The sequence below is a fragment of the Patiria miniata genome, unplaced genomic scaffold (genome assembly GCF_015706575.1).
Source record: "Patiria miniata isolate m_02_andy unplaced genomic scaffold, ASM1570657v1 HiC_scaffold_3, whole genome shotgun sequence".
NCBI classification, from domain to species: domain Eukaryota; kingdom Metazoa; phylum Echinodermata; class Asteroidea; order Valvatida; family Asterinidae; genus Patiria; species Patiria miniata.
In genome coordinates this window covers 26,141,142-26,163,644 of record NW_024037069.1, presented here as the reverse complement: position 1 = coordinate 26,163,644, position 22,503 = coordinate 26,141,142, and the positions used below count along the sequence as shown (strand labels likewise).

General features: G+C 39.9%; 2 protein-coding genes across 3 annotated transcripts; both read left to right on the top strand.

Annotated features, from left to right (window-relative positions):
* Positions 1–1,816: 1,816 nt before the first annotated feature.
* On the top strand, positions 1,817–9,407 carry LOC119737367 (testis, prostate and placenta-expressed protein-like). Its single transcript, XM_038211673.1, has 7 exons — positions 1,817–2,175; positions 2,801–2,862; positions 5,686–5,738; positions 6,235–6,299; positions 6,707–6,771; positions 7,426–7,490; positions 8,121–9,407. Exons 1-7 carry the CDS (start codon positions 1,983–1,985, stop codon positions 8,182–8,184), a joined length of 567 nt encoding a protein of 188 aa, XP_038067601.1. The 5' UTR covers positions 1,817–1,982; the 3' UTR covers positions 8,185–9,407.
* Positions 9,408–11,553: 2,146 nt separating this feature from the next.
* Positions 11,554–20,106, top strand: LOC119737366. Of its 2 annotated transcripts, XM_038211670.1 has the most exons (8): positions 12,724–13,371; positions 14,490–14,766; positions 15,859–15,923; positions 16,202–16,348; positions 17,936–18,103; positions 18,459–18,633; positions 18,910–19,012; positions 19,481–20,106. In XM_038211670.1, exons 3-8 carry the CDS (start codon positions 15,866–15,868, stop codon positions 19,673–19,675), a joined length of 846 nt encoding a protein of 281 aa, XP_038067598.1. In that variant the 5' UTR covers positions 12,724–13,371; positions 14,490–14,766; positions 15,859–15,865; the 3' UTR covers positions 19,676–20,106. The 2 variants fall into 2 exon arrangements, with proteins under 2 accessions (XP_038067600.1, XP_038067598.1); XM_038211672.1 differs by lacking the exons at positions 12,724–13,371; positions 14,490–14,766 and adding an exon at positions 11,554–11,739.
* Positions 20,107–22,503: the final 2,397 nt, after the last annotated feature.

Below are 22,503 nucleotides of genomic sequence, written 5' to 3'. Positions count from 1 at the left end.
GTTGTTATTATAGTGGTATAAACAACACTTATTGACCTACTCATCATTCTCATTATACTCATTATCATTATCTTTTTCATTTTCATCATCATCATCATTATACGTTACGTGGGCTCCGTTGATGGATGCGCCCCCGTATTGCATTTTTCTTACATTTCCACTTCGTGCATACATGCTCTGTCGGGTTATTATGTTGTACTTTTTACGACACACTGCGTCGCCTCTTCAACAGGCAACGCCAATTTCACTAGTCTGGTTCCCAGACCAAAAGATTCTGACTATTCCTGATGAATCCTAGGTCAGGCAGCCTCCGTGGCTTAAAATAAACATGACGACATTGATGACCCTTTTTCAAAGCTCGGCTTCGTTTCCGATTTCGCTTTATCGCCTGTAGCTTTTAATGTTCTGATCAAATTTTTAAATAAATCACTTGCTTCGTAATATCATACAGTTATGATAATACAGTTTAATGTTTCTGTAAGATAACATTGACTAATGTTGATCTGGAATCTTCAAAATTAGGCACCCAAATAGCACTGTTAGAAGGCGGAGCCGAATGAAGACCGAGTTTTGGAAAATCTCGGTAACGGTCGTCAAATTCAAAATTTGTACATGACGCAGCAAAAAGTTTGCCCATACGATCCAAGTATATTTGATTCACAAAATCGTCGTCGAATTTCAAGTTCTCTAAATAAAAGCAATGAATATTAATTATCACCTCATTCAAAATTAAATCAACCAGCAATTAGCAGTTAATTAAACCTATATTGTATACTCGGAAATACTCCAGCGCTATCCGATTGTCGACGAGACGACTTCGGCAAACTTCGGAAATTTTCGGAAAAAGGAGGAATTCCTCCTGTTTTAGTCACGTGACGTAAATTGTAATACAATGTATTACCGGAGGCTACCGGACCTAACATTCATCAGGAATAGTCAGAATCTTTTGGTCTGGGAACCAAACTACAATTTCACGCCCCCTCTCCATTGCTTTTGTGCACACTCTGGCCACGCGCGCGTGGTGCGTGTTGCAAGTTGTCGTGGCGTACGTCGCGTCGTGTAATCCTATGCCCTGTCCATCTTGCAGATTGTTATGCCTACTAAACAGCTCGATTTTTAGGAAGCAAAATTTTAACCCCCGAAACTCTTTCTTGTATGGTTCTAATTCTCGCAAGAATAACACAAAAAGGCCCAGTTTTTAAAGGATGGTTGTGCGGACGTTTGTATTCCACCTTTAAATGTTCTTTCCAATTAATATCGTAATGAAAATAATTTTGAAGCCCAATTTGGCGCATTCCAGGCCGTAATGTCGCTTTAACATTTTGCATCTTCTCATTCGCTTATATTTTGCAAAAACTTTATTTAGATACCAACTAATTCTTATTCTAAGCGGAAAAGAAAAAATTAAAACAAAAACGAAGGTTTTTCCACAACTTTGCCAAAAAAGAAGATCCGAAAAAAAAATGATTTCTTTAACAAAAACAAGAACTAACTGTTTCGGCGTACTTACCAAAACAGCTTTAAAAAAAATCTAAATTTCGAGGTGCAACTCGAAACAGCACAGGAAAGAAGTTAGGTTAATGGATTAATTATCTTAAGTGGAGAAATGATGATCTGCTCACGAAGTCTCGGGAGTTCTCGTGCATTCTCAAGCCTTGAACTGAGAAGTGCTAGTGGGATTAACAATCAAAACGTAAACAAAACTTCAGGCAACCTACCGATCGACATTGTTGTGCGCAGTGAACCAACGAGTCGGTCTATTGTGACGTTGCGTAACTTGACGCGCGCCCGAGGCGTCCCTGTTGCCGGGCCAACGCTCAATAGGATGGGTATAAGGCTTATCTGGTTAATGCGTGTTTGTGTGGCCGACGTGCACTCACCACTAAAACCAGCTGAAACACTGCATGCACAGCCGGTACATTTGCGACACTTCTGTGAAACTGTTTGGGAACTGACGACTTAACAAGGAAATCGCCGCCAGAATGCCGGAATCCGTTGAAGTGGGAGTCCCTTACTATGTGAACAACTACCCGTCCGTGCGTCGGGTTCAACTAGCCGCAGTCAAAGAGGGCTTGTACCACCCAAAGCTACCCACGTTCCGCCGGATGGACATGGACACAGCGGCCCACAGACTACCGGACGAGCATTGCCGAACCACGAGCACCTGCGGTCCAGGTGAGTGCGGGGCCAGGAATTGACCAAAATCTCCAGGAAAACTCTCCTCTAAATTGTTTGTCTCTCTTGAAGACATCTCAAGGAGGCCTCAAGTGACCATCCACGTGTCCGTGATTCGTCTCATTATGACTTTCTGTGATATTTATCACGGAAACGCAGAATATCGTATGGTCACTAAAGCTTCCTTGTGATCATAATTTAGTGTAGTCGAACGTATTCAGAACCCAACCATCTCAGATATATCCAATCATACAACGGTAACCTGTTTTCTTTCATATGAAAAATTTGTTCATTGGAATTCATGCCAGGGTGGCAAATAGATAGTGAATCTATGAGACTTAGATTGTTGAGGCTGATTCGATGGAAAACAAACCTTGTCATAATAAAAGATTCATCAGGTGTTTCCAGTAGCAAGATATGTCAAAATTCTACTTTGCAAGTTCAACAGTATCTCACTTGGGTGGCAAACCGGACAGTTGTTCGTAATACAAACAGAAACGAAACAGACAAAGTAGGAAAAATACATTAAGGCCGACTGACAAATGTGTGGCAGATATTATCATATCTCGGAGCAAAATATTTACGACTATTTACTTAAATCAATTTCCCACTTTCCTTCCTCTAGATGACTTCCGGAATGCTACAGTCACCTACTTCAAGCCCAGCACAACCCGATATGCCGGAGCGGTAGGTTTACAAAACATTTGGAATCAAAGAATATCAGAATCATCTTCAGAAAATCCTATAATATATGACACGTGTAACTCGTGTAGATTTCAAATGGCGGAGGGGGGTGGAGCTTATGGGGCGAAACTCGATGGGGTCTTAATAATACCTAAAAGCTCATATTTGTCTACCCAAAAATTGTGAGCGGGGGGGGGGGGGGGGGGGGGCTCGAGCGGGCAGGGCATGTCTCCCATCTCGTCACGCCATCGAGTTATGATTTACGATTTGTGATTCCTTAGTGACAGTCACAGTCCTTTCAAGCTTATTATTAATGTAAACCAGAAAATTGTAATGGTTAGACTTCAAATTTGATTGATTGCCTTGCGTGTATGAAAACCAGGGAACGAGGTTAAGAGAAAGTGATCAATTGAGTACATGTCCAGTTTGCTTATAACCAGTCCAACTTGAAATTTGACCCCTGCACGTCGGACGATTAATTAATCGTATTTTTTTTCGGTGAAGACCTTTTACATTAAGACAGTAAGACGTTAGTGTTTCATTGAAGTGATAATGACTACCACGTAATGTAATACGAATTGTATCGGCGAGGCCAATTAACAATCTAGGCAGAGAAAAATAATGCCAACAAAATAGAAGTACCTGCATCAAGAAGAATTCTAAGGTCTTCAGTTAAATTTCAAATTCTTGACAATGCAACTGAACAATGATAGGCTTAGAAATCTCCAAGACGAAAATACCAGGCAAATTGTCATCTTACAAATTCCTCATGTCCTTCGTTGTTTAGAGTTCCTTTATAGTTTGCAGTTCATTTTGATTGGCAGCGAGCGTCCTGTGAAAATAACCATGCCCGTGCACGGCACCCAATCAATATTTGAAATGGCAAAGTAAACAAACGGTATCAAAGGTCCAGTTTACGTAATTACAATGTACATGGGTGTCCACATTAGAATCAGCACAGCAGGTGTCCATAACTTGACGTAAAACGTAGACCCGTGGACTCGTACCCTGAACGGATTGTCCGGTGGTCGTGGGTTCGACTCCAGTGAAATTTTCCTCTCCATTCAGTCAAGTAGGCTCGCCCTGATCATGCCATGTGGTCTTTCACACTTTCCACATCTCCTTTTTGGACCTGGGTGTAACACGGAGATTTCTGGAACCCCTTTTCTGGGTCCGGCGCTGGGCCAGGCTATTCCTCCAACTCTGTAATGCTGTACTAAATTAAAATCAAAAATTTACAATCAACCCGTGTACATTGCACAACCCATAGTATTATGCGTGAACGATACACCTTGCCGACGGTTCGTTGGGACCCGGTTCATATCGAGGTGGACCCCTGCTAAATGCAACATGTGTAGGCATAGGTTTGAGATGATAACAGTGTGAAACGGCCTTATGGCTTTTTAAAATCGTTTTTGAGATAGCTACTTGGCAATTTAACGTTGAGCTACATTTGTATGAGGAATCAAAGACCTGCTTAAATCAGGGTGCTCAAATTTTGATAAGGAAAATCATTCAAAGTAACCTTATCTGAAACCGGCAGTTGAAATTCAGTGTTTTGCCTGTAACTCAGTCATGGTCAGTACAAGAAAATTAACGCAATTGTGAGTCACTGCAATAACAGGCCGGCATCGAGAGGAAATCTTACGATTTAGAAATTTGTGTTGTTTAATTCTGCGCTGAAAACGAAAAACTTTACCCTAAAAAAATGCAATGGTAAAACTTTGCAAGATGTGCAGCCATGCAGTACACGTAACATAGGTTGTAACAAATAGCCTAAATACCCGTGGTTTTATGATCTGGAAAAGCAAAATAGACGTGAACCCATGTAACCTTTTCGCATTGTAGTAGTGGCCGCGTGGGGGACCATTAAGCGTCTAGACTTTGCCGGATCAAGTGCTCCAGTCGGCTGGGGTCGCGCCGGGGAGGTCTAGCGCATTCTCCGGTGAATGACACAATGAATGACACAGCTAAATTGATAGATTGATGAATGGAAGTAGGCCTTCATGTACATGTACAGATATTTTTTCAGCATTCTCTATTTGGACGGCAAGTTGTGTGTCGATACTTCCAGGAACCGGGCACACGTCGCAAAAAGCTCATTCAAACAAAATAATCGGACATTAGGTCTGCATGCGTAGTTGAGTTATTGCATATTCTTCACGGTGACAAATCACGCACGTTGCCCCTGTATATTCACTGACGTACGGCGACACCCTTTTACTTCATGCATCATATAGGTGCACACAATAGACCAGTATGAAACTGTTTGAGGTCAGACTATTATAATCTCTGCTATACAGTTCAAAGCAATGCATGAATAATTTCTCTCAAGCTCCGTGGCCAGCTGGCATGCATGATGCATGACGTGTGAGAGAGTGGAGGGCGGAGTCGGATTATCAATCAGGAGGGAGGATGTGAAAAGTGCACCTTAAGCAGGCCCTGCCGAGAGGTTACAGTGCCCAGAGTACAGGTGTTTAATTGAACAGTCCGGACCTGTGTGAAACACTCACCTCACAGGTCACAGTGCCCAGAGTACAGGTGTTTAATACAGTCTGCACCTGCACCTCACAGGTGACATAACAGTGCCCAGAGTACAGGTCTTTAATTGAACAGTCCAGACGTGTATGAAGTACCTCAGAGGTCATACAAAGTGCCCAGAGTATAGGTGCTGAATTTAACAGTCTGCACCTGCATCTCAGAGGTGACAGTGCCCAGAGTATACAGGTGTTTAATTTAACAGTCTGGACCTGTATGAACCACTTGATGATTAATTTTAGATTTTCATGTAGATTTTGGTTTGGATTTTATCATTCCCTACTGCAGAATATCACTGACACAGGGAGAAAACTCCGCGAAACATTCAAGGATGACATTGGGTAAGATTAAAAGTTCAAAAAAGTTGCATATAACCTAGTAATGCATCAAATTAACTGAAAGGATAGCAGCATGTCACTACCCTGTGTGACCGTCGAATCCTATGTGAATTGGTCCTATTCGAATGATTGTACAAGCATACAATTTAATATGCTATAGGTTTAATTTGACTTTAAAGATACATGTATATATATGAAAACTTGACATGAATGATTAAGACAAAAATAACACAGAACGTAAGATTTCTTCATAAAGATGAAAAGTGTCGATAATTTTAATGAAATATCAGTGCAGTTTCTTGACAAGGACGGGCAGTAAATAATGTAGAGTTATAAATTGTGTTTTCACATTGGATTTTGAAATTCTACTTTAATATACGTGTACATGTACACGGTGTTGTCCAAGAAACTTGCTGAGCATTAACGTAGTTGACCCCTGTGCGTTTCAATTGAACTTTTTTTGGGGAATAATATTTACCTATTTCTATCATTTCCACAGATCATTAAAAATTAACAGGTCGGAGGCCAAAGAGATCCAGCAGCTACCGACATTTGAAAAGAAAGGTAACCTGAAAAGTTAACAAATTAAATTAACTCTTTTCTTGATCTTGACTTGAAGAGCTAGAGCTGAACAAGTTGGTGCCATCGTTCCGACGCATTAGGCACATGATTGTGCAGATAAAAGAGCTCAACTTTGCAACAAGCCGTTGCGCAAATATACAATTCCAAAGATGCGTCGAAATAAAGAAATTCAATGGAGAGACGACATCAAGATAGATTTTATTAAGGATTTATTTTAGTCAAAGTACACTCGGAACGGATCTAATATGATCATACTGTACAAACGACAATGCATTTCTAATGATATTAATAGCGCCCTCAACACTCCTCATAAATGCAGTGACAAAATCGTGTTTTGCCATGTGCCATTATTATGTAGCCTTATGGTGTGTGTTTATCCGTTATTGCAGGCGATCTGAGGTTTTCAGGCTATGCTGTACGGTACATGAAACCAAGCATCACAGCGTCCTGGAAGGTCAGTGTCATTGAGGGGCGAGGCTGTGCTTAATGGCACATAGGATCATTTGCTTTCTGTGATATTTATTTTTCGTTTGAAGCAACAAGATTGCTCCAAGAAGTTGAAGATTAGCTCGGTGACAACTACGTTTTGAGAAAACAGATAAATGCACAATTTTTGGTCGTCGTATTAAACTGGATTCCGTTGCTATAACGCACGTAAATAAGTTGGGCACCCGATGTCGAAACCAGGTCTGATAAATTTTTTTCTAAACCATACCATTTCATTCGGAATATTTTTACAGGTTATTTGTTACCAGTCCTGTTTGCACTTTGCAACGTTTCTGACATGAAATCGTTAGGCAATTTTCAGGAAAATTGATTACCTTTATGATAATAGGGCCCATACGCCAATAAAATATACATTATTTTGTCGACGTTAAGTCTACCACTTTCTCTTAATGACATCATAATTACAACATAATAATGTCAAGGTATTTGCGATCAATACAATTTGTTCGAAGTCAGTTGTTGGTCAATCATTTGGCCACAAGTTTATCTGTTTATGCAAATGATTGCATTGTTGATTCGACGAGGTAGCGTCTCTGTCTCGGACTGTGTATGGACCTTTTCCGCAACATTTCTCTTTCCCCCCGTTCTTAATTTGCTGCAGTACACATTCAGACAAGAACCAAAGTTAGACCAATACGGACAACGACCAGTGCCAGCCAATATCTTGTAAGTACATGTACGAATATTTCCAATTAAAGAGGTTGTGGAATGCTCGAAGACATTTCCGTCATTTTTCGGGTATATGTAGCCTAAGGTGTGATGAAATAAAAACGACTATTGTTTCTGTCGTAAAAATAGCTCTCAAAAGTACCTTTTGTACTCATTTCATGACAGACACAATAGTCGTTTTTATTTCGTCACACCTTAGGCTACGTATACCCAAAAAATGACGGAAATATTTTCGAGCATTCCACAACCTCTTTAACCAAATGAAAAAAAAAAGGATAAAATCCTCAAAGCTTATAGACATATTGCATACATTTGAGTAAAAAGACGCCTGCCCATGAATATTAATACATTGTACAATGTACATGTATTGTTTTGTGTAAACGTGGCCATTGATTGGGACATTATATGCAAAGTTGGAGCTATTTTTTACTTGAACGTAAGACTCGCTTGGACATGAACTGAAATACATTTCATAACCTGTTATAAGCTTTTTTTCGGAGCTGTGACCTTTAAAAACTTGGATATTCTTTACCATTTATTCTCTAGTATGTGAATCGACAAGAAGCCAAAAAGTCGATATATACTTTTTTCTCAATGTTCCCTCAATTTTCTGATTTGTCTGAGCAGTAGCCGATACCGCGATACGTTCCCTCAGTACAGCCGCAACGTTGCCAGTGACTGCTACCGTTAGTTCTCCACCTAGAGACTGGCGGCGAAGTGCCACAAGAGGTCGTCCTGTTATCAACTGTCGAGTTATCACGAGAAGCCATGTTTGGAGCGGACCTACACTTTACTTTTTAATTTCTATGAAAACTTGGGAAAAGTTTGCGGATACCTCACGTATTAAGTGACTGACCCATAAAAAGATACCCTATGACGTCATCATCGGGTATTCGGGTATAAATTAAAAATCAAGTGACACCTTTGTTCTCTCTATAGAAGCCACACTCTTTCTTATTAAGATTCAAACCGCCTTTCCAGAAGCGCGTTTTCAGCCATTTCGTGTCCTTTACGTACGTAGTTTGGCCTACAGATGGATTGCATACAGCAGCCATCTTAAAGTTTGAGGTGTGTTTTGTTATGTTAATTCATTAACAATACACGCTAGTACTCATACGTACCCCTGTTGTACCTCAAGCATGGCTACATTGCAAACGATCTATAGTTTATGATGAGTTTCATACGCAAGGGATATACCACAGCTTGGCCATTTCACATCCTGTATTCGCAAACTTTTCCCAAGATATAAAGTTTTTACCATGTATCCAAAGCCTCAAATCACTTTTAATTTACACGAGTCTTACTTATGCATATCACATGTACAATTATTCTGGGCCTAAACATTGGGGAGAAAAGACCATTCACCTCAAATTTGCGCCAGAACTATTGTTAACTATAATTTTGAAGTTTGACGAATGAAGTTTGACCGAATATAGCTGTGATGAGGTAGCATACATGTAGGTTAATTCGACTAGAGCACCTTTGCACACAGCGCAAATTATTTTGCAAAAGGTCCAACTTCTCCATGGACTCGTGACAACTACACAATGTACTCCAACAATTTCACACTCCCGACAGAACAGTTGATCTAAATATTTTGTGTGTGTGACAATATTGTTGTGCGTACCCGAAACTAAGACTTTTGTTTATTTCACGCACACATTTTTGAAATGAAATTCAACATCGTACATGTATTTTCAGTTTGCTTACTTCACGACAAAAAGGGTCATTGTAAATTTTTGGGTGAATTTTGTATATAGTGTATTATATTGTTATGGGAAATGACATTATGCAGTGCAAGTTATATCATAAATGGAATTTGTGTTGCTTCGTTATTGATATTTGTTGTAAAGATTTGTTGCAATTTGTTTCAATCGATTAAACTGATCGGAGGCAATGTAGTAAAGTAAAGCATTTGTTTGTAGACGAGCAGTATTGTGAGTTGTTGAGCAATATTACGCTGATGGTCGTTTTGAACACAATGAAATGCCCGACTTGGATACCACACGCCTTGCTTTGGGCACCAGCATTTGCACTCGGTTTCTAGTTGGTGGATATGCGTTATTTGACAATCTCTTGAGCCCGATTTAAAATCGACTTAAGTCATCAAAAAGTAAGCATCCCACTTAATATGCAACTTAGACGAGTATTTCAATTTAAATTATTTTCCCAGTCTCTGCCTGCACTGTTAGATTATCTTTTTTAAATTCACGGTTAGATGATAAACTAAGACCTGAAGCACAGCTTAATCAGCTGTCAGTTTTCCCCATGCACTTAAACCTCGTTTTGTTGCATCAGTCTGATATCAAAAGAGAGAGGCAAGTTCTTTGTGTGCAAAACCATGATCCAGGGTGATGGAATATCCTAGGAATGAGTGTCTGGCCGGACCAGATATGTTCTCCCCTCAAGGATATTTGTACCGGTGTCCTATAAAAATCGGACTCGTATGAAAATCGGACTCTTTTTCCCTTTTATTGGTTAAACCCTCTCACGTGACCGGTCCCTCTCCTAATTATCTATGCATGAGCATGCGCAATACCACCAATGAGTCCGTATTTCATGAAACCTAAATTCATGCTACCCCGGTCCCCTCTTGTTTTAAGTCGAATACAGGCCATGCTCGACTGCTTGCTTGGGATTTTACAAAGACGAACTATTGCGACTGGTCTACATTTAAAGGGAAAATACAACATTTGCAACCATAAAAAAATAAAACTACCAAATTATTTCGAAATACCTTGCTGGACCTCTAGTTAATGATAGTCTAAGGCATCCTGTAAAATCATGGCACCAGGTATACTGTCATTTTCAAGAAAAGTGTTATTTTTGTATCAATTTCCAACGAGTCGACTGACCAGCGTTGGCAAACACTGGTTGTTGTTTTTAAATACTGGCCCCAACTGACCATATTTAGTTAGTCCGCATTTGTTTGCAATCAATTACACACCTGTGAACGAGTACAAGCCAGCTACACTGGTTCCCTGACCCTACAATTCCCCAATGTCTTTAAATTGCTCAGTTACATCTTAATTGGAGTCAGGGAACCAGACTACAGGAAAATGATTGTAGTTTTCTTGATTTTTATAGCATCTACGAACCCAAAACGTCAAAACAGTCAGTGTAACAATATTTGCTATAATATTACCAACACCCCAAATCCATCCATTTCTGAATTTTACAGCAAAAGCAAATGATGTATATTCCCTTTAAGTTATTATTTTTGTGAATGTGAAAGACATTATATTTACTCCAACTAATTGAAAAAGACAGACCTTTTCAATTTATTGTAAAGTGTTGGCCACTGACCAAGTATTGTTATAAGTTTTCCCGGTCTCAGAATTATGGGACAGAAATGACCAATTATGCAAAAATATGCAAATTGACACATGCGTGTTTCACACCGCCTTGGGAAAAAAGTGGGGTTAAACCATAGAGCTATATTGACTTAATATAGCTCTATGGGTTACACCATTCGAGGGCGCATGGCCTAAAGGGTTCTTAAACAGGACAGATGTAGGCGAACAAAGTTTTTTTCCCCTTGAATTAATGTCATTGTGCATGACACATGCCTGTGATGATGTGCTATTGGGCAAATCCCTTTAATAACGGTTCACTGTGAAAGCGGGTTCATACTTCACGCCGAGCGATTTTGTTTGAGAAATGGCAAACATCACAGGAAAATTTTTATTTCATTTAATCACATGAAATTCGCTTCGCTTCTGGTTTTCGCGTGAAGTATTATTTGGAAGTCACGTCCTTGGATCATAATAATATAGCCTTAATTGACTCCCTAGCCGTATACATGTACACGTATTCAGTGTGGTGGTGTGACTTTCTTTCCAACGACATGAATAAAATAATAATAATAGTATGCTAATGAACCGGCCTTAAGAATAAGAATGCTTTTTGCATAAATTTACATTCGCAGCCCTTCAAATAGTTCCCTCATGTGCCATCGCCGGGAATGCCGCATGCCTATTTGATTGGACGTTTGGGTTGATATCATTGATTATTGGCTCATTTCGAGTAATTTCAGGAGCTAATTTATTATAAGTTGATTCTAGTTGAAGTTCAGTCATTCATCGCGGAGCGATAACGTCACTCCATATACGAGTAGTTTGGTTGTCAGAACACTCCCTATTTCCACTTCCTCTGCTGCTGGGTCTGAAAGCTTGCTTTTTGTGGCCGCTTTGTGTCCAGAATTTGGCTTTTTGAGGATTACAGGCGTTCTGTCTGGATACTGATAGTAAGTTTGTTGTTTATACCTTTAGATCAAGTGATATTGGATTTATTTCAGCAATCGAGACTCTAAGAAGTGTATTTTTTTCTAGCTGAATTAGTGAATTTTTAACCAAACATTATTGTGCATAATTATAGACAAACAACTCGGAACCATATCATGAATGCAGGCTTATTTCTCTGACTTGGTTTTCTGTACCGGTTCACTACTGCAACTCTTACTGTCGCAACACATGTTACGCTGAGTGCTGATTAATTCGAGATATTGAGTGCTATTTCGAGAGTTACACACCCTCACCCCTAGGTGGAATTCACACGCCCCGCCCCCACTTTGGCAGGAGCCGACCCGTCCCGTTCCGTTAAACATTAAAAAACATTTAATTAATAATAGCAACATCAAAATCTACGTAAAAAACTAGAGATTTACCATCTGTGTTAATAACTCCATTCAGTAAAATATAAAGTGGCCCTTTTGACAGAACAAGCAAAAAGGAAAAACATTTAAAAACCGAACAACGGACGGCAACATATAGGCTGTCCAGTGAAAATGTACAGTGTGGGGTCGCTTTTTCTGTAAACGTGACAATTACGTACATTATAACACGTATTCATGTGAGAAGTTGTTTTGGTTTGAACAAAATAAATTTGTTTCCATGTTCATATTGTCAAAGTAAAGTATAGTTACCATAATAATTCAACATCAGATTACCACTTCCTAATCACCTTCATGATTATTATGAATATTAAATTGTATTGTATTGTTTTATTGCCATTTGTCACAAATTAATATCATGCAAATGCAACAGATTATTTACTACAACAATAACTAAAATTAATAGAATGCTAATACATGTACAAGACTTTGATCAATTAAACATAAATGGTGACAGATGGGGGAACCAGGAAAAAAAGCCTAAGCTTATACAGAGCCTGGTCCCGTTTGTGAATAACTTATGAAATAAACAAGAATTATAGCTATAATTTAAAACAGTGGTCAATATAATACATTTGTAACCCTGACCCAAAAAGAGGTCTTGGGTTATAGTATTATTTTATATGACTGTGTTTACTATTTGCATAATTTCCCCTTTTCTAATCTTTTATGATGTTTCATCTTTTCTACTGGTGACTTGTGTTCCAGTAGACCTTTGATCTTTTCCTACTTTTGTTAAAGCCTGTCTTTGATCTTGCCCACTTCCTGGAAGAATAGAGGATGTCTTTTGTGTCCTCTGCCTTTTATTACTGACTGGTGTACCAGTTGTGTACTCTTCCAGGAGCTAAGCAGGATGTAGGGACACTTAATCCCTGGTTGTTGATCACACCTTGCAGAAGCTGTGAAAACCACAAACTCTGCTGAGTGTTCATCTGCCTGGTTACTAAATGACCAATCAGTATTAGAGTCTTGTGTGACAATTTGAAGTTGGACCAATGAGAGCCTGGCTAGTCATGTGATCAGGGCATGGTCTTGGTGCTAGCTGCCCCAAAATTTTAGCAGAGCTTGGCATTCCTGATTCTGCCACCGTGCTGACTGCATGCCTGCCATTTTCACCAGCCATTTTGCATCATTTTGTTGTTCGATTGGGGGATCCTGATTCCAAGTTTCCCTCCTTTTTGCACGAATGTTGGCTCTCTGTTTTAGGTAAGTTGAGTAATTATTTATCATGTTTAGATTATCATAGTCATTACCTTTTCACTGTGACTTTTTGTAAGTTGTGAAGAGAATCGCTTAAATTGATTTTTCTTTGAAGTCTGGACTTTACGAATTTTAGTAAGGCTAGACAAATTCATGAGAGAGAGACTTACCATTTTGTATACTGAGAGACTCTAAAAGGATATTCAATTGGAGAGTTTTGCATCTTTTATTGCTACCTTTAGACAAGTGTTTTAGCAAATTGTGTAGTAAATTGGATCTGTGTATTTTCTATTTTATCTTTGAAGTTACATGTAGTGGTTTGAGGTCAAACCAAGAATGAGTAATGCTCCAGATTTTCTTCAGCATTGTGAACAGATTTTGTATTTTATGAAGTGAGGATTTACCACCCATCGTACCCGTGATGTTTCTGTGGTAAACTGACTATAGTCCTACAGTCTGGACTGATTGGCTATTTTTGTTAAAGTTCTATTCCACGGTTGCGACTTACGGTACTTGTTGAAGTACTTTACGAATATTTGACTATTTTCTTGTGATTTGATCTACCCAAACTCAAAGACACAAACTGATGTCTTGTGATAGAGTTTTGGGTTACACAAGAAAAGATTTGTGTAATCTAAATTGTAGGTTCTTAGTTTTTGGTGTTTGCATATTATTTTTTTATGGATCGAAACTTAGAGATTTACATTGGTGGTTATCTCATGATCAAGTTTTGGAAGTTAGTTTCCTGTACATAAACAGTTCGATTAAGAGTTGGAGTTCTTTATTTTTTATTTGTGTCTCATGTACGAGACTGAGAAAAGTAATCCTTTGACCGTGCCTGGTTTTAAAGTCGTTCAAAGTGAATACTTTAGATTATTGTCTAAGAAGTACTAGGCAACAAGTTGATTTCTTTGATATTTTTTCTATGATCATGATGATTAAGAGCTTTTCTGTACATGTTAATTAACATGTAGGTTAACATTTAATTTAAAGTTTCGCACATGATGCGTGATTACGGAAGTGTGTTATTTACATGTAGAAAAGTCAGCCATTTTGGTCTGACTTCGTAGTGTTAGATAATATTAGTAATGTGGCATGGACCACCCTGTAACTCTCTGTTTTAGACCAAGAAGACTGGACCAGCTGTGTCACTTCAAGGGAGACCTAGACGGGACCGTCTGAATGTTCCCCGATCTGCCCGCCTGACACCCTTTTACGTGCTCCAGTGAGTCGGAGACCCGTCACTACCCTTGACGTTCAAAGCCAAGACGTCCGAGCAACCCAGCTCCACCCAAGATCCTCGATATCCGAGTGACCAAGTCTTCCAAGAAAACCCAGCTCTACCCTAGACACAGCCACTAGCACTGCCCTAGACACAGCCACATCATCTGTCAAGACCTCGCAAGTATCCCTTTGTTTTACTGTACCGACAAATGACGAGAGTCGTCATTTCTACTTCATCTTCAACTGAACCTTTCATCAACTAGTCTACATTGTCACATCGTTCTTCCATCGTCTTCAAGCTCTTCTACGCCATGTATGGACTCCCAAACTACCGCGGATGGACGAAATCGCGAGTTTAATCATTTTTATAGTTTTGGCGCCCTTTTTTCTGAGCTCTAGCTTTGTATTTTAAATTTTACAGGATCCTGTGTTTTCTGTGAATTATATTTAACCTCACTGCATTTTTCATTTGTATTGCCATTGCTTGAGACCACGTTATTTCTGGCAATAAAACATATTTCATTGTGTACGTAAATCCTGAATTGTGTGAAGTCAAGAGTTCTTTTTCAAAAGGGAGTTAAATTAATATAAGATTTGGTTCCTGTTATTTTGAAATGTGAACCACGGGTTACACATTCATAAAATTGCATATATAGGTTACAATCAATTTAAAACTTGGGAGTACCAGGAAATCAAAATATATAAATATTATTTCGTTCAGTAATCCTTGTTAACAATTCGGAACACGAGATAGCAATCTGTTTGAGAGTTAGACCAATGCTTGTGTGGGGAGAACTTGAACACGTCAGAAAAGTAACAAGTAACAGAACCCCTGAACACGAACACGAACACAACAAGAGAGACAATTAATAATTGCTACCACACTATATCTACCATGATTGAACTTTCGACAATTGACGTCATCGTAAACAACCACATCAGGGATCTTACAAAAACTGTTCGAGATAACCGCACGTCCATTAACCTGATAACTGCGTTTAATCGGCTCTTATAAACTATGACTGCATCGTGCCAATCTCATTAATCTAACGTTACTGTTAACCTTGTACCTATAATATTACGGTAATTCAATACTACCGCCACATCTGTTGGAGTCACAGGATGTTTTTGAATTAAATAGTGATAATACTCGAGATATAATATGAGGCGATAAAACAATTGTACTTTAATCGTAAATTCAACCCAAAACTGGTTCATAAATACAACCGTATCCTGCTTGTTTGAGTATTTTGGTTTTGTTCCATGCAGCATCAACATGGCTCGCATTGCGTTGGTGTTAGTGGCCCTGCTAAATTGTTTCACTTCTTTGAAGGGTAAGAGCAGTGTGATTCTTGATCGATATTTCTTGTCTTTTTATTTTTGGTGGCTTGGGTGGGTAATTTAGAAACTTTAGTTTGTGTGGAACTAATTTCTGAAATGTTAACGAACAATCCGAATTCGTTCAGCTCAAATGTGTTACTTTGCAATATTTCGAAAAATCACACTATTGAAAGACATTTCCTCGTGTTTTTTCGAGTTTGAACCCGTAAAAATGGAATGTTGCGATCAAAGTAATTATAATCGGTTTTTTGTTGTTTTTTGTTTACCCTAGCCTACACGGATCCTCAGTGCTCTAACTACGACCATCAAACCTACGGCTGTGTGGGCGAGTGTATCTCAACAACCTCGTGCCCGGGGGGCAAATACATCTCCAACTTGTGCCCAACCCAGCCTGCTGGAGTTAAGTGCTGCTTCACAGGTATAACGATCTCAATAAGCTTTACACACAATTGTTTGCTCACAGCGTTTGATCAGTTTCTTCCCGACTTGCATTTTTTTCTGATTTTTTTTTCTTCAAGAATTTAAGGAAAGCAAAATAATCAGGAAAACGACTCCTTTCTATCTTTAGAAATGATAAATAATATGGGATGCTTTAAAAAAAGACAACGATTTTCAGCACTGTTTCTTTTTTTTCTTTTTTTTTAATTAAGCCAGGTTTACATTGTTTGTTAGATAGAAAAGCGTATAATATAGCCTAATTTGTAGGCTTAGAATCTTTGAATCTATTTCACTAAAAAATGTTCCTATTCCACGACATTTCCAGTAGTGCATGTGTTGAAAAAAAAAACCCAATTGCGCCCCCCAAAAAGTCCGTATTTCTGATGTAGACCAAGAAACGGAGTAAAGCAAAAATATAGCAACCCAAGAAAGTCGACATTGTTTACTTATTCACGAAAAGTCTGAAGAGTTTTCTTACCCTAGAAGAAGCAGAGATAAAGCGATCATGCTTTTGCGTCTTGTTACACACAAAACAGTGCTCTCTGTCACATTGACAACGATCATTTAGTTTTCGATTATTGATCAAACTTCCTGTACATTTTGTGAATTTATGCACATATTTTTTTACTGAATACAAATTTTCAGTCCACTATTTGTTTTTGTAGATTTTTTTTCCATTTCTGTGTGAGTTGTTTAATTGGAGTGTGTATGTTTGTTTAACTTTGCTTCAAGTTGTTATTATGTCGTGTTATGTTTTCTGTGACTTTCTTGCCTTAACGCCTTTGTATTTGCTTGTTTTATGTTAATAATAATGTTGTTCAATATTTTTGGCTCCAATCTTTATAAATTGGTTCGGGATTGATTATGTAGTGCTATGTTTTCTTTAACTTTCTTGCCTTGTTTCCTTTGTAGTGTTGTTTTGGCTTGTTTTTATGTTAATCGATTTTGTTAAAAAAAATTTGGCTCCAACCTTTGTGATTTGGTTTTTGATTTGATTTTCTTCGTAACCTTTCATTTTAACGTCCTCAAGTACGTGCAACTGGTTTTTCCCACACTTCTTCGGATCCTTTCCTTTGGTATTTTAGTTTCCTTTTTCCTCTGATGTAATTTGAGCATGTCTATGCATGTATTTTTGGTAATTCTTTTGCCATCTGCGGAAAAGTCATTGTTTGTTTGTTTTTGAATTCAGTTTATATTTATGTTTTGCTGTGATGTTTTCTGTTTATAAGTTTCCAGTTTTTATGTTGTGATTATATTGGTATATTGTTAATTGTTTTAGCTTTTGTTTTGTATTTTGTTTCCATTTGCTTTTGACTATATATATATTTTTTTACTTTACTTTGTTGATGTGCTTCTGTTTGTTATCCGTCGGGTCATGTTGTGATATGCAAAGATGAAGCGAAATAAACCGAGTCTTTCAACTCACCCCATTTCAGACAGAAAAGAAAATGTGGCTGGTCTATTACGGTTAAATTAAGCAATCTTAATGTACGTGAATTTTTTCGCAATTCTCAATTCCATTTGATTGGTCTTTTTTTCTGTTCTTTTTTAAATATCCATACTATAGCGGACAGCGATATTGAATGCGCCGACTATAACCACTGGCAATACGGGAAAGTTGGACACTGTATCTCCACATCCCAGTGCCCGGGCAACACATACATCTCCAACCTCTGTCCCACCAAAAGCGCCGGCATCAAATGCTGCTTCAAGAAACCCACCGATACCTGCTCAGGTAAAGTAGAGCAACTTATAATTCTGTTTCCGAAAGGAAACATTTTCCAAGAGAACGTAGTCTACGTTCTCTTGGAAAATGTTTCGTAAACAGAATAGACCCACTTCTTTTTTATCGGTCTTCATTCACATCTTAGTTCTTACTTTAAAACACAGCTGCATTATTTTATTTGAATACCGGCAAAATGAATGTTTGCCATTTTATTAATCGCACGTTTTGTTCAACTGCCAATTTAGGCGCAGCCAAACCTGAGCACGAAACTTCCAACAGCGTACCATACTTCTCACTTCTTATCTATTCAATTCGTCTAAAACTAAAGGTTTTTTGCAATCGTCATCAAATTGGCATATTTCAGCTTCAGGCAGTTGCAGTCAGACTGTGAAGTCGCTGGCCTGTCAGGTGCAGAGCCACAGCAGAATCACGCTGCTTGCCAACAACAAGCACCTGAACCCCCTAGGGGCAGATGACGGAGCGGATGCAGCATCCAACATACGGGACACCTGCAACGGCAAACCAGCTAAACTATCAAGGTAAAGTACCTTTGGAAATACCGTACATGCGAGACAGTTTTGTTGACCTGGAGTTTTTAAGTGAACTTCAGACACAATTGCTTTGTCAATATTCCTCAAAACTCCCAACTTCTTATTTCGATATTTTAAAGATTTGTAGCCGTGCTCTTAAAAAATATAAACTTAAATATTGCTAGGAAATAAGCAATTGATAAAATAAATCTATTTTTCGGGGTCAAGCTCAAATAGCACGGTAATAGATTTGGAAGTGATGGATCCATTCTTTGTCTCTGATAGCTACTGCTGTTCGTCTGGTTGTGCGCCCGGTGGTTCGGTGTGTCTGAGCGCCAAGGCATTGCAGTACCTACTGGATGTAGCAAACGCCGGGTATAACTTTCAGGTCAGACCTCATAGCCTTGGATTTAGGAATATCATTTTGGGCTGGACACTTGGGAAGGGTTCGTTGTTTAATGAGAGGAATATTTGAATTATTATAAAAACGAATAATTAGGGCCGATTCTGCAACCCACCCCGGTACACCCAACCGTGTTTTGGGTACACTATTGTCCACTTGGCTTCCCTTCCTTTAATCTCCTTTGTTCCTAAGTTGAAATCCATAGCGTTTTACATATGGGGTATACTGAGATTTTTAAAGACCGACTTGTAGGGTACCATTGCCCCTATTGTTGCCCTTTGGTACCCCTTAAGGCCGTGTTTATATAAACATGGAGATGGATCATTACCGGCTTTCAGGGGTTTTTTTTCACTGCTGAAATGGACGCGTCTCTTTTGGTCGGTTGGTTAATTTGCTTACCAATCAATTTTGTTTTTGGGGGGTCAAATTTCACCGTTTCTTATTTACACGCAGGTCAATGCCATCACCGGTGCCTGCCACTCCACTACATCTCGCCACTACCGAGGCACGGCGGTGGACCTGCAGATCTTCAGTGGTTCTAACTACGCCGCCTGGATGAGCAAATGCTCGGCCGCTGGGGCAGCGGAGAACCTGGGGCCGGGGAACGCCGGCCACAGCACTCACACCCACTGCGCGTTCTATAGTTAAAGAACTCAAGAAACAGTGCCGGGAAAGTACTAACTTTATGTTTCCACTGCATGCAATGAAAAGACGCCATTTAGTTGCAGCCAGTGAGCTGTTTGTTAAATTAGATAATATATGATTTCCTTATTTTTTCCAAAATTGTTTATTAATTTTTCATGATTTATTTAGTGAGTTGTAATTTTCTTAATTCATGTTAAAGTCTAATTGTTATACAATTCGTGTAAAAGTTAAGTCTGACCAATTCAGAAATTGTGCTAGAACTATGAGATGCTAATAAGCAACATATTATATTTCTTTATTGTGTTTCCTTCATTTTCAGTATGCAACTTTCGTTGACATTTCTTTAATTGCAAAAGGTCATGCAGTGGCTGAATTCACGGGATATCAATAAGATTGGATGAAAAAACCCCCACATATTGTCAGGTATTGTCAAAGTGCATTTCAGTTTGTTTAATTATTGCAATCGAGTTTACTCCCAATTGATGAAGTTACGATGAAGCATTTGCTATTAGCGTAAAGACCTGAGGCCACAAATTCGCGTTTGCGTCGTCGAGTATTGACCAGCCTTGAAGAATTGGCAGATCTGGGGCGGGAGGGGAAGGCAGGCCAGGATTACCCAATAGGCACAGTAGGCACTGTGCCTATCTGGTTCGTTAGTAAAAACGTCATACACGCACGCGCACCACTGATTACTAGCGCCCATTGGCTATGTCACGCCCCAACTATCGCATTGGTCCCAACTATAGTTGGGCCTGTCCCAACTATAGTTGGGCCTGTCCCAACTGTAGTTCCACAGTTGGGCTGGCCCAACTATAGTTGGGCCTGTCCCAACTATAGTTGGGACGGTCCCAACTGTAAGTTCCATTGTTGGGCTGGCCCATCTATAGTTGGGCCACTCCGATCTTTTTATTTTGCGGTGTCCCAACTATAGTTTACATTGATGTACAACCATAAAACGTTCCCTACAGCTCTGATACACGTCTGACTTTACTGGGGACCACTGAAATTAGCTATTGATGGGGCGAATCTATAGTTGGGCCACCCCAATCTTTTTATTTTGCGGTCCCAACTATAGTGTACATTGTTGTACGATTATAAAACATTCCCTACAACTCTAATACACATCTGACTTTACTGGGGACCAATGAAATGATCTATGGGTGGGGACCATCTGTAGTTGGGCCACCGCAATATTTTTATTTGGCAGTCCCAACTATAGTTTACATTGATGTACGACTATAAAACATTCTCTATACAGCTCTGCTTACATGTCCGACTTGGGACCTTTGACATTAGCTATGGGTGGGGCCCATCTATAGTTGGCCGGCCATGGCAATCTTTGAATTTTGCAAAATGTTGCTGGATAATAAAACCCAGCAGCTGGACAACTCATCCAACTAGGCAGTACCACGTGACCGGCCAGCCTTGCGAACATTTAATCCAACAAGATCTATCAAGCATGAAGCATCCGGCGCAACTCCAGTCCTAACGGGTGTCGGACGCTTCGCCCCATTTCCACGTCGCCCCATGTCACTTCGCCCGTAACCACTTCGCCCCATCCCCACTTCGCCCCATCCCCACATCGCCCCATCTCCGCTTCGCCCCATCCCCACTTCGCCCCATCCCCGCTTCGCCCCATCCCCACTTCGCCCCATCCCCACTTCGCCCCATGTAGTATGAAAAAGGTGAAGGCTAGGGGTGCAGACCAAATAAACTGCCAAAGACCCCAGATAATAAATGCTCCCAATTCTAGAAACTTAGGAAAAATACAAACTCTCTGATGAGGTGCTCGAGACACAGATGAGAGAAATGATGGCTCTATCCCATTCAGAGACGCCTCTCCTATTGGCTTGTGAATCATCAGCCGCTGGAAGCGGCTGGATTCAAAAGAATCCGTAGGTATGGGTCAGTGAGTTAAAAGGAACTCACTGCCTTGAGGAAAATGTTCCGTCAAAATTTGTCTGATATGTGACACTTACAACTTCATTTAGATGAGATTGGTTCCTCCAAGAGTGAAATTAGGATGTCAAAGGTATTGTCGTTCTCAGATAAGTGGGAGACGGGTTGGTATAGCCTGGTTGGGAACAAAGTTGGATCTTTTACTTCAAGCTTTTTTCTTGGTAGGGGAGAGCCTAGCTTGAAAGGTTGGTTATGAATTGTTCATTTGGTGATGGGCTAATTCTTTCCGTTGGTTAGCAATTAGTGAATCTGTTGAAATTGTTTTTTAAGCCAAAAAAATAGATGAGATTTTTTTTACGTGTAACGGCTGGGGCGAAGTGGGGATGGGGCGAAGTGGGGATGGGGCGAAGTGGGAATGGGGCGAAGTGGAAATGGGGCGAAGTGGGGATGGGGCGATGTGGGAATGGGGCGAAGTGGGATGGGGCGAAGTGGTTAGGGGCGAAGTGACATGGGGCGACGTGGAAATGGGGCGAAGTGTCCGACATTCGAGACTATAGTTGGGCCGACCCAACTGCCGTACTATAGTTGGGACAGTCCCAACTATAGTTGGGACCGATGCGATAGTTGGGGCGTGACAGCTACAAACACTCGAGCTGCGTTAACTTCCGGTTCCAATCGTGCAGAAAGTGCTGGAGGTGACGTCACACTAACGAACCGGATAGGGCCTACGAAAACTTGGGGGCCTACGAAAACTTGGGGGAGGGCCTATACGAAAATACCGCAGTGTACCATGAAACACATAGGCCTACCCACACACACCCACACCCACGCTTACATAGGCATAGAAGTGGGGTACTTCCTTTGTTCTCGTGTACTAAAATTTTGCAACGTCGCACACTTATGTCAAAATGCTCTTATTTTAACTATAGATG